The sequence below is a fragment of the Lagopus muta genome, chromosome 26 (assembly GCF_023343835.1).
Source record: "Lagopus muta isolate bLagMut1 chromosome 26, bLagMut1 primary, whole genome shotgun sequence".
Taxonomy (NCBI): Eukaryota; Metazoa; Chordata; class Aves; order Galliformes; family Phasianidae; genus Lagopus; species Lagopus muta.
Window position 1 is genome coordinate 3,495,496 of NC_064458.1, and position 14,797 is coordinate 3,510,292.

At 56.5% G+C, this 14,797-nt stretch overlaps 1 protein-coding gene across 6 annotated transcripts in view; it reads right to left on the reverse strand.

Annotated features, from left to right (window-relative positions):
• Positions 1-12: 12 nt before the first annotated feature.
• CELF5 (CUGBP Elav-like family member 5) overlaps positions 13-14,797 on the reverse strand; it is a 35,493-nt gene continuing 20,708 nt past the window's right edge. For 2 of the 6 annotated variants that reach the window (XM_048927777.1, XM_048927773.1), the window contains 11 exons: positions 12,881-12,932; positions 8,148-8,276; positions 7,655-7,734; positions 6,714-6,860; positions 3,582-3,726; positions 3,075-3,221; positions 2,846-2,908; positions 2,645-2,728; positions 1,975-2,118; positions 1,699-1,863; positions 13-728 (listed from right to left, as the gene is read on the reverse strand). In XM_048927777.1, coding sequence (XP_048783734.1) covers positions 1,736-1,863; positions 1,975-2,118; positions 2,645-2,728; positions 2,846-2,908; positions 3,075-3,221; positions 3,582-3,726; positions 6,714-6,860; positions 7,655-7,734; positions 8,148-8,276; positions 12,881-12,932 — 1,119 coding nt within the window. In that variant the 3' untranslated portion in view covers positions 13-728; positions 1,699-1,735. Of the gene's footprint in view, positions 729-1,698; positions 1,864-1,974; positions 2,119-2,644; positions 2,729-2,845; positions 2,909-3,074; positions 3,222-3,581; positions 3,727-6,713; positions 6,861-7,654; positions 7,735-8,147; positions 8,277-12,880; positions 12,933-14,797 lie in introns of those variants that run through there. The other 4 variants (XM_048927774.1, XM_048927775.1, XM_048927776.1 and 1 more) reach the window with 4 other exon arrangements.

Sequence of the window (14,797 nt, forward strand, 5' to 3'; positions counted from 1 at the left end):
CCCCCCCCCCCGTGCAGCGGTTGTGACACAGAGCTCCGCGCTGTGCTTCAGTGCGTGTGGAGGTGTGAACGCAGATACGGACTGTGTGATGTGGGATCTGTCCCTCGGAGGGAGCGGCGGGGAAGAAGGAACCGCAGGGATGGCGGCCCGATGCCACCCGTGTGCAATGGGGAAGTGCCGCAGAGCTGAATTCAACGGGAAAGGTCCGACCTGGGCTGGGAACCAGCGCTGCCTGCACGCAGCTCTGGGTCCTGCAGCGCCCGGCCGTTCCATCAGCGCTCCCTCTCCTCCTCCTGCTTTGCTGTCCTGTTACCACGAGCAGCAATGAGAGGCGGGGCGGCAGTGCAGGTCCTGCAGGGAAAGGTTTCCTGTGCTTTCAGCCCAACCGGCACCGAATTGCAGGAGTTTGGTCTGCAGAAGCCCTTAGGAGGGTAAGACAGAGCGATCCTTAACCAGGCTGGTGCTAAGGTTGGTGGGTGAGTGAGCGGAGCGGAGCGGCTGCTGTGCCCTAACCCTGGAGGTAAGTAGTTCTCCTTCTCCTCGCTTGGTGCTGATGCTGAGCGGGGAGATGGGCCCTCCCTCGCTCTCTGTCCATCCAGCATCCTCTCAAAATGTTCAGGTCTGTTTGCAGTGCCTGCTGAGAAGACAACGGCTGCAGAGGTAAACCCTTCGCTTCCAACCCCTCTGGCAAGGAGTGTCTGAATGGGAAAGTTTGGTCCTGTGAGTCACTTCAAGGAGAGAAAAGAAAAACGGGCTGTGCAATACTGACATGGATCTGTAAAAGGGAGAGGAGATGGAGAAGGGAGGAAAAGACCTTCCTGCAAGGCAGGACTGGCCTTCGCTTTGTAACGGCTCTTTTTGGGACTAGAGGGCAGGATGGGGGGAGGGGAGGAAGGGAAGGGGTGCGAAGGGAGCTGACAGATTCACCGGCCTCTCTGTAAGTCAACCTGAAGCAGAAACTTCCTCTGGAGTTTCCCTTCACCTGAACAGAAAGAGAGGAGGGAGGGAAGTGGGGGATCGGGGGACACCTGTGTGAAGCTCCGGCTCTGAGCTGACGCTGCTTAAAAGTGGAGGAAAATGAGCCTAAATTAGAAGGGACCAAGTGCAGCCCCCCGCTGCCAGCCTGTCTGACAGGAACCAGCTCTGCCAGCGGCTCTCACAGCAGGCAGCTCTCCTGTGGCCCCGCACAGCATCACCTGTGGGTCACAAACACCTCCTGCTGCTGAGGAGGACCGACGGCCCAAGAGATGAGAGCAATGCTATGGATGGAGCTTTAAGGCCTTCAGAGGAAGACGCAAAGTTTGCGGCACGGGGCAGGGGGCCGAAGCCTCGTTCAGAGCACAGGTTGGTACCCCACCCCCCCAGGCACTCCATGACCTTAACGGCCTCTGCCCGCTCACCTGGCTCCTGCTCAGCTCAGCCTCTGCCCTCAGCCCCACACCGGTCAGTCCCCAACTCGGGCTGCAGCCACAGACTTTGTTATCCAGACACCAACCTCCTGGCGTCCCATACAGAATCACAGAATTGTAGGGGTTGGAAGGGACCTCCAGAGATCACCGAGTCCAACCCCCTGCCCAAGCAGGTTCCCTACACCCACCTGGCCATCCAACCCCATTCACCTTCACCAGCCCTGATGCCCATCCCAGGGAGCAGCCACCCCCCGCTGCCCCCCACACTGACGCAGCACATGGAATCTACCTGTGCTGCAGAAGTGACTCCTGTTTGCTCGCTGCTGTCAGTAGGGATGGTTGGCATCCTTGGGTCGTTTCAATTGGACCTTCAAACGTTTCATGCCAATCTGGAAGCCATTCATGGCCTGGATGGCAGTTTGTGCACTGGATGGGTTGTCGAAGCTCACAAAACCTGAAGGAGAGGACATGGGCAGTGGTAACAGCAGCACTGCTGGGGTGTGCTCAGCACACGTGCATCCCAGCCACGTCGTGCTTCTCTGGCCTCTTGGGCAGCAGCACTCACCGAAACACTTGCTCTGGTTGGTGGCACGATCCATGAACACCTTGGAGGAGATGATATTGCCAAAGGGAAGGAACATCTGCATCAACTCATTGTCTCCAAACTCCTGAGGGAGATGGTAGATGAAGAGGTTGCAGCCTTCAGGACCTGCAGGCACGAGGGCGGTGTGGAGGGACAAAGCACAGACAGCCCCAGAGGGAAAGGGGAAGAGAAAAGGGCTCAACTGAGAGCACAGCACTGGAGGAGACCCCAGCACTGCGTCCTTCGGCCTCGACCTCCCCTTGACTCAGTCACTCATCCAAAGGTTCCCTCAGAACCCTCTCCAAGACCCTCTGAAGACAATACAGAGAGCTGGAGGTTCTGCAGAGCAGATTCCCTTTTGCAGCTTGCCCAGCTCCCACCCAGGGCTCTGGCCACAACTCCCTGTGAGTATCCAGGTGTCGTCATGCTGGAATAAAACCAGCCACAGTGACAGCTCACGGCTTCCCAGTATTGCTCAGCTCTGCCCTGGACACCTCTGTGTGAAAGCTGCAACTCTCACCTTCCCTGCCCATAACCACACAGCAGCTGCATTCGACCCACGAGCTGCAGCTGGAAACCTCCTGGGCTGCCACACATCCCAGCCCTGGGCTGAGCTGCTCGCCCTGTGAGCCTTGCAAGCTCCCCTCCTCACCTTCACGCTGCTGCTGCTGCAGGACGGGCGGCGGCTGCGGGATGCTCTGCGCGATGGGGGTGATGGAGGTGGTTGGATACACAGCTGCGATCCAAGGAGACAGAACAAACTGCTTACCCAGGGATGTGGAGCACAGAACAAACCATTTACCCAGGGGTGTGGAACACAGAAAGGCCCGAGGGAGAGAAGGGAAGGCGGTACCTGCGTACTGCTGGACGCCGGTGAAGGCTGGGTGCAGGGTCTCTGCTACCGAAGGGCTCTGGGCTGCAAAAAGAACAGCATCAGAAGCACAGCAAAGGGAACTGCATGCACAGAGACTCCACTGAGTCTGCAAGGGGGGGTAGGAAAAGCCTCTGCTGCAGGGATCAAGAAGAACAGAGCTAAGTTCAGCTCTTAAGGCCTCCAGATGGTTTCCTCCTGTGTGCCATACCTGAATACGGTACAAAGCCATTGGTGTAAACTGTTTCCAAGGACGGATGGCCGTTGGGAAAGGGCACCACGCCAGTAAAGCCATTGGAGATGGGTGCCACCAGCCCTGGCATGGCTGTCGTTCCCAGAAGAGGCGGCGAGTGCAGCCCTGCAGTGAGGAGGAGATGCTGTGAGGTTTGGCCCCGCAGAGCCCACAGTGCCGTTCCGCCAGGTGAGAGTGCTGTGCACAGAGCTCTTATTTCTTCTAGCTGGCGACTGCAGGTGACAGAGCTCAGCGTGGAGCTGTCACACAATGAGGGCTGCTGTCACAGCTCCAGGCGGGGAGACTTTAAACCCAGGCCTGTAAAGCAGCCAGCATGGCACAGCGCTGCTCCCCGTGGGCGCCCGTCCCCATCAGCTGCTGTGGATTGCGACAGGGAACGGCAGCGCTGCCAGGATCAGCCCTGGGGACGCAGTCACTCCTTCCTGCACCTTCCTGGCCTGAGCTGAGCAGAATTGGTGCCCTCACCTGATGTCTGTGCGATGGGTGCTGCTGGCAGCCCGTTCAGACTGACTGCCCCGATCTGCTGGATGTGACACGGCGAGAAGGCGACGCCGGGGCTCAGGTAGCTGCCATGGGAGGTGGACAGGACGGTCGTCTGCTGCTGCATCAGCTGCAAGGCAGGGCAGGGCTGCTCAGGGTTTGCACAGCCCCCGGCAGCCAAACTCCCTCCCACCCCCCCCCCAGGTGTTCAGCTCTGCCTTGAGGAAGCCCAGCCCCTGTGTCCTTTGCAAGGTGTGTGGGTGCAGCAGGGGGTGTCACCCAGCCCTGCTCATGGGGCTCCATCCTTCCTCCGAGCAGAGAGGGATGGGGCTGGGAGCAGAGCGAGGGGAAGGCCGGTGCAGCCAGCAGTTGGTGCTGTGAGACACAAGATGCAGCTCTCAGAGCACAGCACCAAGCAGCTCTGTGTGCAGCCATCTAAACCCCTCCGTAAAGCTCGTCTGCTGTCAAGCAGGAAGGGCTGGGGAGGCGCAGGCAGGATGCTCTGCAAGTCCTGATGAGCTGGGGTGGCACGAGGCAAAGCCAGCAACAACGTGAATCCTCTTCACACTGATGTGAGCTGAGTGCCTGCTGTGCAGCACAACCCCGCCTGCTTGGCCCCGCATCCAAAACCCAACGTGGAAACGTTTGCACCTCTCTGTGCTTTCTCTTCATTCCCTCCACACTGAAGCTGCAGAAGGAGAGGCGCTGCCTGACCTCACAGCACCGCTGTCTGAGTCGACACGTGGAGAGCAGCAGGGATGGAACCGACTGCAAGGCAGCACCGCGAAGCGCAGAGCACAACGTGCCCTGCCTGCGGGCACCCAGGGCGAAACCCCCGAAGCAGAGCTGCTCCACGGCTCGGATCCCTCACCCTGAGCCAGCAAAACGTGCCCTCCTGAGAGCGCTGAGGTGCTGCTGAGGATCCCCGAGGCCACCAGCCTCTGCCTTCACAGCCCAGCCTGCAGGAACCCATGCATGTCTTACTTAGAACATCGATTTTCTTTCCTCTCATTAGCGCCTGTTTGGTGGCAGGCTCTGGCTGGAAAACGACCCGCATTCAGATGCAAATGTGCCACACCAGCATTCCCAAACGGTCGTCGTTACTCCAATAAAATTACCTTAATGAGCCGTGAGAACAAAGGGCGGCGGTGGGCGCACAGCTGCGTGCTCACAGCCACCGGGAAACGCGGGCACTGATGGCACCCACCGCTCCATCAGCCCTCCTCTGCACCCAGACCTTTCTTCAGGCCCCTGATTTGGTCTGAATTCATCGCTGGGTCCAACCTGTTGATGGAGCTGCAATGTCCTCGCTTGTGGAGGTGGGATGTGGGGCCCAGCTCAGCTCCCAGCCCTCAGCTGCGCTGGTTTTTGGCTGCTCGTCCCCTGTCAGAGTGCAGCCCTTTTCTCTCAAGCTGAACCAGCTGAAATGCGCTGCCTAGTTTCTAATTAATCTCACCTGACTGGATAACTTTAGACCTGAACAGCACGGGATGACTGCACGTTTCATCCCAGACACGTTTCCTTCAAGGAAAATGTAATTAACATAAATGAAAAGCATCCAGCAGAATCAAGAAGTGAGGCCCTGAATGCCGTGGTGCCTCAGGGGGAGCTTTGGAGCGAAGGCTGCAGGGATGGGGAGAGCAGAACGCTGGCACAGAGCACTGGGAACACAGCAGCAGCTCAGCCTGACTGCCACGTCACCACCATCACTTGTGCCCCCAGTGCTGCACCCCAGGTAGAGCTGTTAACCCTCTGCCTCTGACATTCTGTGCACCCGAGAGCTGGTGAGGATCTCTCCTTGTGGGAAGGCTGAAAGTGAAATGGGACAGAAAGTCTTGAGTCCAGGGGAAAGGCACCGCAGGCAGAGCAGGAAGGTTAGTAAGGAGCTGGAGAGAAGGCATTTACAGACAGCTGAGGAGAAACGAGAAGCAGATCAGCAAGCAGCACAGCCGAGGTTTGGTTCTGCCTTCTGGTCACCATTGGGAGCTTCTGAAGAGTGGAGGTCGCTGACAAACCAAGCCTGGAAGATCTCCCTGCTCTCCCTGCTCACACGTGGGCCACAAGCTCACAGCACGGCCCCCATCCTGCCGTCCTGCCCAGCTCAGCACCAGCTCCACGACAGCAGAGGGTGCACCAGAACAAGCACATCCTAGCTGACCCCTGTGCTGAGGGTAGTGGGTGCTTCTGGGGATTCTTGGAGAGAAAAACTGGGAAACGGTTCCTCCTCTGTCATGGAGATGGGGCACAGAGCAAGGAGCCACTGCAGCCAGAGGTGAAGGTTTATTTTGTCCCCTAGGGAAATTACTTCTGGGAGCAGCTCCTACTTTCGGGCTCTTGGACACAAACATCTCTCACACCCTGAGCAATTTCCCAGCCTCCTTCCATGGGAAGCAGAGAGACTTGAAAGTGACGGCCATCAAGACCTGAAGATGCTCCACCAGAGCTGGTCGGGGACTTGCTGAGTTTAGGATCTACTTCAAATACCATTGGCAACCACCACTACCATTGCCATAAGGCAGTGAGGATCCACAAGATCCGAGGTGCAGCCAGCCTTGTCAGAGAGGAAGAAGGATGACTGGAACATCTCTGACCCTCTGCAGCAACCTGCAAACCCCACTGGTCAAGAGAGGAAGCCCTGGGAGCCAAAGACAGCAGTGGGAGCTTGGTGCCCTCCGGAGAGCTTCAGCAGAGAGAGGAAAACTTGAGGCTGGGCCCAGGGCTCTCCTGGTGCTCCAAAAGCAAACCGGCACTGCGGCCACAGACCCGGCTCACAAACCGTGCCTGGCAAATATCACCCATGAATCGTGGCTCTGAGCTGCCCACAAAACAAGACAGAAAGACATGGGCTCACGCTCCACCTGTTCCCAGGCACCTCCACCAGTCTACGTGTCAGAGGAACCCAGCCTCACTGTAAGGAGGTCCCAGCTCTCTCCTGTCGCCCCTTCCAGGAGGAAAAAGCACGCGGGCTGCGCTGCCAACTGAGAAACTGGAACAAACCCCAGGTGCCAGGAAGCTCGCACAGTTACAGGGACCTGTCAGCAGTCTCCCAGCCCAGGTATGGAGTTGCCCCACAGCCAGGAGGGCAGCCTCCCCCCCCTGCCCCCCGGTGATACTCACAGCCTGCGCATAGGCGCTGTATGGGCTGAACGGCAAGGTGAGAGATGGAGTGAATATCCCCAGCTGCCCCACCATTTGCTGCATACGACGGAGGGTCCTCTCCTTATCTGTGTCAGCAAACTTCACCACTAGACTGGAGGAAGCGCCCTAGGCACAGAGAGAGGAGACAGAGAGAGGAGGCCGGGGGGAGGAGGCCAGGGGCAGGCAGAGTCAGCGGTCAGGCAAGGTGGGATGGGGCAGAGCAGGCAGCAGAGAGGAAGAGGTGCAGAAGAGCAAATATTGGAGTGAAAGAGCTCAGCAGCTGCCTGGAACCTGGGCCATGCCCTTCCCCGTCCGTCAGTCCATCCATCCATCCATCCATCCATCCATCCATCCATCCATCCATCCATCCATCCATCCATCCATCCACCCACCCACATCCCACCCTTCCCCTCACACAACTGCACACACCTCTGGCTGCATTCACCACAGGCAGCCCCAGCCCAGCAGGCTGTGGGACTGCAAAAGATACCACAGCTTGCAGTGAGAGGGCACAGCTGTGGTTACACAGCCCCACACCACGCATGGGGCATTCCCACCTACCCCAGCATGGCCCAGAGGCCCTTCCACCACCTAAAGAGAAGGACAGGGAGCGTGCCACTGGAGCCCTGACTGCTGCTCTGCTCTCAGCAGGCACACAGACTTACAGCCTGGTCCCTGGCTCTCCTTTTTCAGCCTTTTATCTAGATAAAAGTGCTGCTGCCACTACCAGTCTGGGCAAACTGACACACACCAGCCTAGGAGACAGGATGGTCCCCAAGGACAAGAGCACAGATGTGTGCATGTGCCCCCTGTCCTCACAGCTGTACCGAGCTGGAAACTGTGGTCGTGGGCAGTGAGGGAGTTTGCTCTGGGGGAGAGAATTAGGAAAGGGGAGGGAGGTACCCTGGCCTCATACTCACGGGCATTGTCTGGCTGCCGTGGAGTGCGTGGATTGCTGCCTGAGCCTCTGTGTGAGATGAGAACTTTACAAAAGCACAGCCTGGAAAGGGACAGAGAGCACAGGAGACGCAGTGATGGGACCGCTGTGGTGTGGTCACATCTCACGCAGGGCAAAGGAGAGCGGAACAGAAGGGATGGCTCGCCCCAAGCACTCTATTCTGGACAAGCAGGAAGGTTCTCACACTGTTCTTTCAAACCTCCTCATCTGCCCCTCATCACCTCCTCCCTACATTCTCTATGTGCTCCGAGTTGCGCCTACAAACGTTTCCATCTGCAGCCCCGACCTGAGCTCACTGATGATCCCAGCAGCTCCTTTCTGCTCTCTGTCCCCATCCTTCCACCTGACTGTGCCCATCCTCCCCAGCCTTCCCCTCCCTGCTATGCGTTCCCACGAGGCAGGCGAGCACTACCTGAAGAGCAGGGAGAAAGGGCACGACACAGAGGGGTTCACACCTTTGCTGTTCCCATCAGGTCCACGCAGCACCGTACATTCATCAATGACCCCAAATGGTTCAAAGAGCCGAAGCACGTCATCCTCAGACTGCTGCTTATTTAACATGCCCACAAAGAGCTTCCTGTCCCCTAGGGGCAAACACAGAAACATCAACCTTCTATGAGGGACACAGTCTAAAGTAGGAGGATAGGGACACGTATGCACAGAACAGCTTCGTGTTGAAGACATGCCCGGCATGGCAATGATTTGCTGTTGGCTGAAATGCTTTTATGGCTGACGGACCCTCCTGAGCTGCACACACAGCAAAGGGCTCTGCGGTGTCCCTTCTCCTGGTCAGCAAGGGCAGCAATTCCCTGCTCATCATTATTGTTCTTTCCTTTGGATAATCCATTGCAAATTAGAATAACAAAACCTTCCTGGGCAATTATAGCCCTCCTGAGCAATACATCCAGTCCGAGGGGCACCTCAGGACACAGTGCAGACCGTCACAGGCAGCGTGGATCAACTGCTGCACCTTTGGTTTCTCTGCTTCCATTTCCCTCTACCAACATTGCTATTTCCACCGCTGCTACGCAACCAAGCAGCACCACTTGGATGCGCCCTTCCCTGCCCCATCCATCAGCACACACAAACACAGCAGCATCCTCCCAAACTGACTGGGGATGGTTGTGTCACCAGTGAACGCTCCCCCAGCGCCACAGCCACCCGTGGGGAGATGTGACCCGAGGCGGGGTGTTGGATGAGGGCTGGGAGGATTCCTCATTGCGACGGGACCGGAGGGGCCGGCTTCCAACAAAACCAATGCAACGTGACGCACGTCGCAGCAAACAGCGAGGAAGCTGCAGTCTGTTGGAGTGCAGTGACCTGAAAAACAACAGGTCTGGGAGCGACAGCGCGGGCTGCAGGGCTGTGCTGTGTGCAGTTGAATAGATGACACCCGGCACGCTCACACAGCCCCAGCTCCGAGGCACACGAGCGCGCTGCCTTCCCACTGCTCTGCCATGAGAACGTGGGCAAGCTGTGTGCACGTGCCACGTTTCCCTTGCAGAAAAAGCAAGGCAGAGAACAGAGCGTGTGCCACACGGCTGCACCAGCACTGAGGCAGCATCTGCCCCCAGCCAAGGCTTGGATGAATGGTTCTGCTTTGGGCTGATGACTCATTTGGGAAAGATCCACCGAGACGCCGCCGGCTTGCCTCAGTCCTTGCAGTTTCGCTGCAGGTCTTCTGTTGTTTGGGAGGGTTTGCTAACAGAGCCTTTTGGAAGCCTGGTTTTTATTGGTGAATGTCAGCTTTTCTTGCTTGAATTTGGAAGAAAAACAACGTTTCCAGTTTCTCTGCCTATGCAGAACAGCTTAGAACCGTGCTGCCCTGCAGAGTCGAGCTCTAAACCCCACACCTATTGGTTCTCAATCTCTTCTGAATGCTCAGAATGGGGTGAAATCACTGACAATGCAAGAAAAGGCTTCTTTCTTTTTTTTTCCCCAGTTCATTTCATTTCAAGCAGCCCCGCTCCCAAGATGGCACACAGGGAAAGAATCCAGAGCTGTCAGGGCAGCCCACAGCCGTGAGCCATCGCTGCAGCTCCTGAAACCCCACAGCCTTCACCCGATGGCTGCTGCCACCACTCCCAAGGACAGATCCCAAATCAGCTGTCGTCCTCGAGCCACGGTGGGTCACAGCTCCAAAAGGACTCCCCTCCTGGTAACAGCACACCCCTCTCCACTCATTTGTCCTCCGTTTCTCTCCAGATCTTGTTTTTCACCTTCTGATTGGCAATTTCCCCATACTGTCCAGCAAGCAGGAGAATTGTCTCTGATCCTTGGCTGTTGAGTTCCCATGGAAACATGCTCTGGGCGCAGGCAGGCAGATGGGAGGAGGGAGAGTGCAGAGCAGGTCGGGATGAAGATACCATGGGAACAGCCAGGGGCTGAAGGCTGCGGCCACGAGAGAGGGAGCACACGGCCCTGCAGAGGGAGGGAACCGGGCCAGCAGCCCCCAGCAGCAGGACTGGGGCAGGGGAGGCAGCTGTGGATGGGGTGGGACCCACAGACAGGCAGGTAGGATCCTCCCTGGGTAGGCAGGGGGGTTTTCTTGCCTCTAACACAGCGCTGATGGGCTTGGGCCAGCTGTCATATCGACTTGGCACAGCACAGAGACGCAGACGAACGTAGACTGCTCTGCCCCTTCAGCCCATCTCTTGCTGGTCCTCCTGGGCTCACATCACAGGCAGAAGGAGGGAAGAGCTGACACAGCCTGCACTGGGATGACAGGTCCTCTGAACTCATGCAGGCAGCATCTTCTTCCTAGCAAACCCCTTCTGCAGGGTGCAGTAACCCCCAGCATCCAGCTATCCCCACACCGTGCCAGGGTTGCTCTGGCACAAGGATTCACATCCCTTACACCAGGAGACAAATGATGGTGCTCTGACTTAATCCAGGATGCTTAATTTGTGAGGTGTGAGCCCCTGCAGAGGTTCCTTCCCTGGGTAATGCAGATCAGGGCTCCACTGATGTCTGAGCAGCTCTGCCCTGCCCAAGTCTTCCTCTTACCTCCTGTCAGTGTGGGGTCACTGCTACAGGGAATGGCTCTTTTCTCATTTCCAGATCTGCAAATGTGCTTGGCCACATCTCTGGTAAGAAGGAGAACTGCAAGAGGAACCTTTGGAGACAACAACCTGAGTCAGACAAATGCAGGGTGCTGTCCTGATGCTGCTTCCACTGCTGGGAAAATTCCAGTCTGTGGTGGATCCTGTGGGGACCGCTGGTTTGTGAGCTCTGCAATGAGGCTGGAAGGAAGGAAGGTGTTCAGAGCCTCCCAGCTATTCTCATGGCTTCCCAGAGAAAAGTGCAGCCTCCAATAAGAAGAAATGCAGGAGCCAAAGCCTGGCTCCACTCTGCTGCTGGGAGGCAGCGCTGATGCCCTGATATTTGCAGCCATTGCAGATCGTGGCCCTGCCTCCAAAGCGAGGTCCTGCCTGCTCTGCTCCCCACCATGAGCTCTTTTTGCTCTGCTCTCCCCCCTCTCCAGCCCAGCTGCAGAACAACCACGGCTCTGACATTTCCAGGGAAAAATGAATGTTTGCAATATAAATATTGTGAAGCAGAGGAGAAGAAAGAAGGGACGGGGAGTGAACTCCTCTCCTCCTCAGATTTCATGGGTGCTGCGTGGGCTGGAGGCTGAGATTCCCACTTGGAAGAAGAGCAATCCCTGCAGAGAGGGGGAAAAAGGGCAAACTCTGCTCAGAAAATACTTTCTCCCCCCTCCCCCCCAAAGTGAAACAGAATGGAAACAGAAAATGCCTTTTTGGGTGAGAAACCAGCAGTGCTGACCAAAAGGGTGATTTTCTTCTTTGGTGCCTTTTTCCTTGAGAGACAAAAAAAATTGCTACTCTTGCACTGATTCTGCAGGAGAGGGAAATCATCCTCCTCAGAATGGTGAAATAGGAGCACGTTAAAAGCTGATGTATGCCTTGTGCACAGCTCTGCTGGGGTGGAAGCCTCCCAAGGCACCTCGGGGTGAATGCTGCCGTGATACAATGAGAGCAATTAATTCAAGAGCCACTGTGGGATCTTCTGTTTTTCTTTGGGAACGAAGCCCACCTTTCTGTGGGAAAAGCAAAACCACCATCATGGGGCTGAGATGTGTCACCACGCTGTGCATCTCAGTCCCTTATGAATAGCACTGGAAACCATGGACCTATTTTGCTCCATATGAAAGCACCAGAGATGTTAAATTCCAACCCATCCTGGGACAGCAGGTAGCTGTGTTTGTATGAGAAGCTGTGCTGCTTCTCCAGTGAGGCACATCTCACAGGTGGAATGGCTGGGATGCAATGGGAGCACAAAGGAGCAGGTCTCAGTCCAAGCCAGGTGTTGAATCCCCCAAGAAAACCACAGATTCTATTTGAAAAACAAGAAAGATCTGACTTGATAAACTTCCTGTTTTTTAAAGGAGGGTCACGCAAACAGAAATACACCTGTGAAAAAAGGTAGCACAAAGTATTGTTTCTGCTGGGGCAACAGGCAAAACTGCTTGGAAATGATCAACTGCTTGGAAACAACCCCCGAAAATCCCAAACAAAAGTCTTCTGAATCTAAACACAGCACGCAGGACACGCTGCCCTGCAGGAACAAACAGCCTCACACAGATCCTCCCCACCAGCAAACTGCTCTCAGAGGCAGCACATGGAGAGGCAGATGCAGGAATGGAAGAAGGGGAAAAGCAATGTACCAGGAAGACAAGGAAAAGCAGCAAAACATCCATAAATCTGGACAGGGTGGGAGCTGCAAACCCTCTCCATGCAGAGCAAGAGCCTGAGCTGCTGTAAGCTCCCCATTAATTTCAGAAATGCTCTCCTGTTCTCAGGCTTCCAGCTCCGAACTGCTCATTAGGTGCAGCTCTCAGCGAGCTGCTTCCCTTCAGGCTGCAGCTCCTCCATCTCAGCCTTAAACTCGGGCTCCTTCTCCTCCAGAAGTGCCTCCCCACCACGCGCTGTTTTCTGCATTAGCATTTGGGGCCTGAGAGCAGAGGGGCCGAGCCGGCCCAGCAGCCACAGGTGAGCTGCAGGCACAGGGATCAGCTCCCAGGATCAGCCACCCCAAATCTGTGCCACATACAGCCAACCATTCACACAGACTGCGGGGAGGGGGAGGTCGGGTCAGGGCTCTGCACCTCTCTGCTCCACCTCCCAGCCACAAAGCCACCACAGGAGGAACAAGGAGAGATGACAACTACCTCCACGGCTCTCGCTGTCTGCAGGTTTCACCTGAATCGGACGTGCCATCTGCAATGAGAAAAGAGACACAGAGGGTTAGAGCACGGCCCAGTGCCTGGCACACAGTGCTGATGGCACCGGGTGCTCCTTTCTGCCTGCTGTGCAGGGCAGGAGAGCAGCAGAAGGGAATTGAGGTGCCATGTGGCAACCCAGGAGAAGGGACCGTGCGGATTTGAGTTCTGCAAAGGAAACCAGGATCCCCTGGAAATACCCTGTGTGCACAAACTTCTGCTTCCTCCAGACAGAAGGCAGAATGCCTCTGAACGTGACCAGCAGTGCAGCAAGCAGGCAGGTTGCATTTCTCCCTGCCCAGTCCCCCTGCAGTCAGAGCATGCTCTGTGCTCCAGGGAGGCTCTAAGAAAGGCAGTGCTGCTCTCCAGCAATGCCTCCTTACTGCACTGTTTGAAAGAGACAAAACATCCTTGGCTGTGATTGTGAAGAGCTGCTTACCTCTCCTGCACTCATCAGCAATGATTCGACCAGCAGCACCAGCCAGAGCTCAGCCCACAGGACACGAGCACTCTCCAGGTAAGACAGACAGACAGCTGTACCTGGATTAAGTAACCCACAGCTTTCACTGGCTGATTTGCAAACCATTTGTCAGTTGGATGGTACAGCACTGGTGTGTCCAAAAAGGGAAGAGAAAACACAGCTTCCTCCCCAGGCAAACAGGATCCAGCTGAGCCAGAATGGCCTCTGAGCACTGCTGTACGAGGCAGGTGTCCCCACAGCACATCTCACTCCTGTCTCACAGCATCATTCACAGAGGCTGACAGTGACTTGAAGCAGTGACATTCACAGCACAAAACCCACCAGGAATACTGCAGGTCAGACCCACAGGCGAATTGCAGGCCAAGCAAAGCTCTTAGGAGACAAAATGGAGAACAAAATCGGGCCTTAAAAGTCACAAACCGAAACGTGTTTAGAAGCCAGTATGCAAAATACACACTGCTGTCACAGCAGGGACTGAGCCAGGCTGGTTAGAAAACCAGAGCAGAGCCCGTATTCACAGCAGCCAGAGGAAATTGTTGGGTAATCCAGCTGCTAACAGGACAGAGGGGCCAGCCAGCAGGCCAAGCTGATGGCTGAGCATGGCGGAGAACCTGTGGCAGCCCAGGGCCACGACCTGGCTTGCACAGACTGGTGGATCTCAAGCTCACAGGATGAAGCCAAAGCTGGGAGCATCCCTGGGTTGCACTCTCTGCCTCCAGAAGTGAGGTGGGGCTGCAGAAGCTGGTCGGCAGCACCCCAAAGGAAGGCCTCTTTGGGAGGCAGCAGTGCTGGCTTCAAGCCTCTCTGCCAGGACTTGCTGTGTCATTCAGGGAAAAGGGAGAGGCTGAGGATCTCTTTCCTGCTCTGGATCAACTGCACGGCTTTACAGAGCTCCCAACGTCCTGCTGTGCTGCCAGGTGGCCCCAGCATGTGCAGCACTGGCACTCAGCAGCCTCAGAGCTGCAGCCGAGGACCCGGCATCTCCTTCAGCCCCTGAGCTCCTGGGATGCAGGGCAGGGTTCAGGAGGAGGCAGTGAGATTTTGCTTCAGAAAGCCCCAGATCTGCTGGCTGAGATGCGGCAGCTCCTGCAGCCTCTGGTCGTAAGGCTGGGAGAGGGCAGGCAGCCCAGATGTGTGCCTGGAAGAGGGGATCTGTGCAGAGCCAGGAGGGGTGGCTGCCCACCTCCCTCCCTGCCTCTCCCGCAGCACAGAGAAATAGCTTTGTCTCTACCCAGGAAGCAAAACCAGGATTAAGCTAAACAGATGGGGAGGGAGATGGAGGGGCAGGCTCGGATCTCATCTCCTATGTGGAGCAAATTCATTGGGGGGCAGGGAGGGAGGAAGGGATGCTGCTGAAGCCAAGAGCATCACCCCCCCCTGGG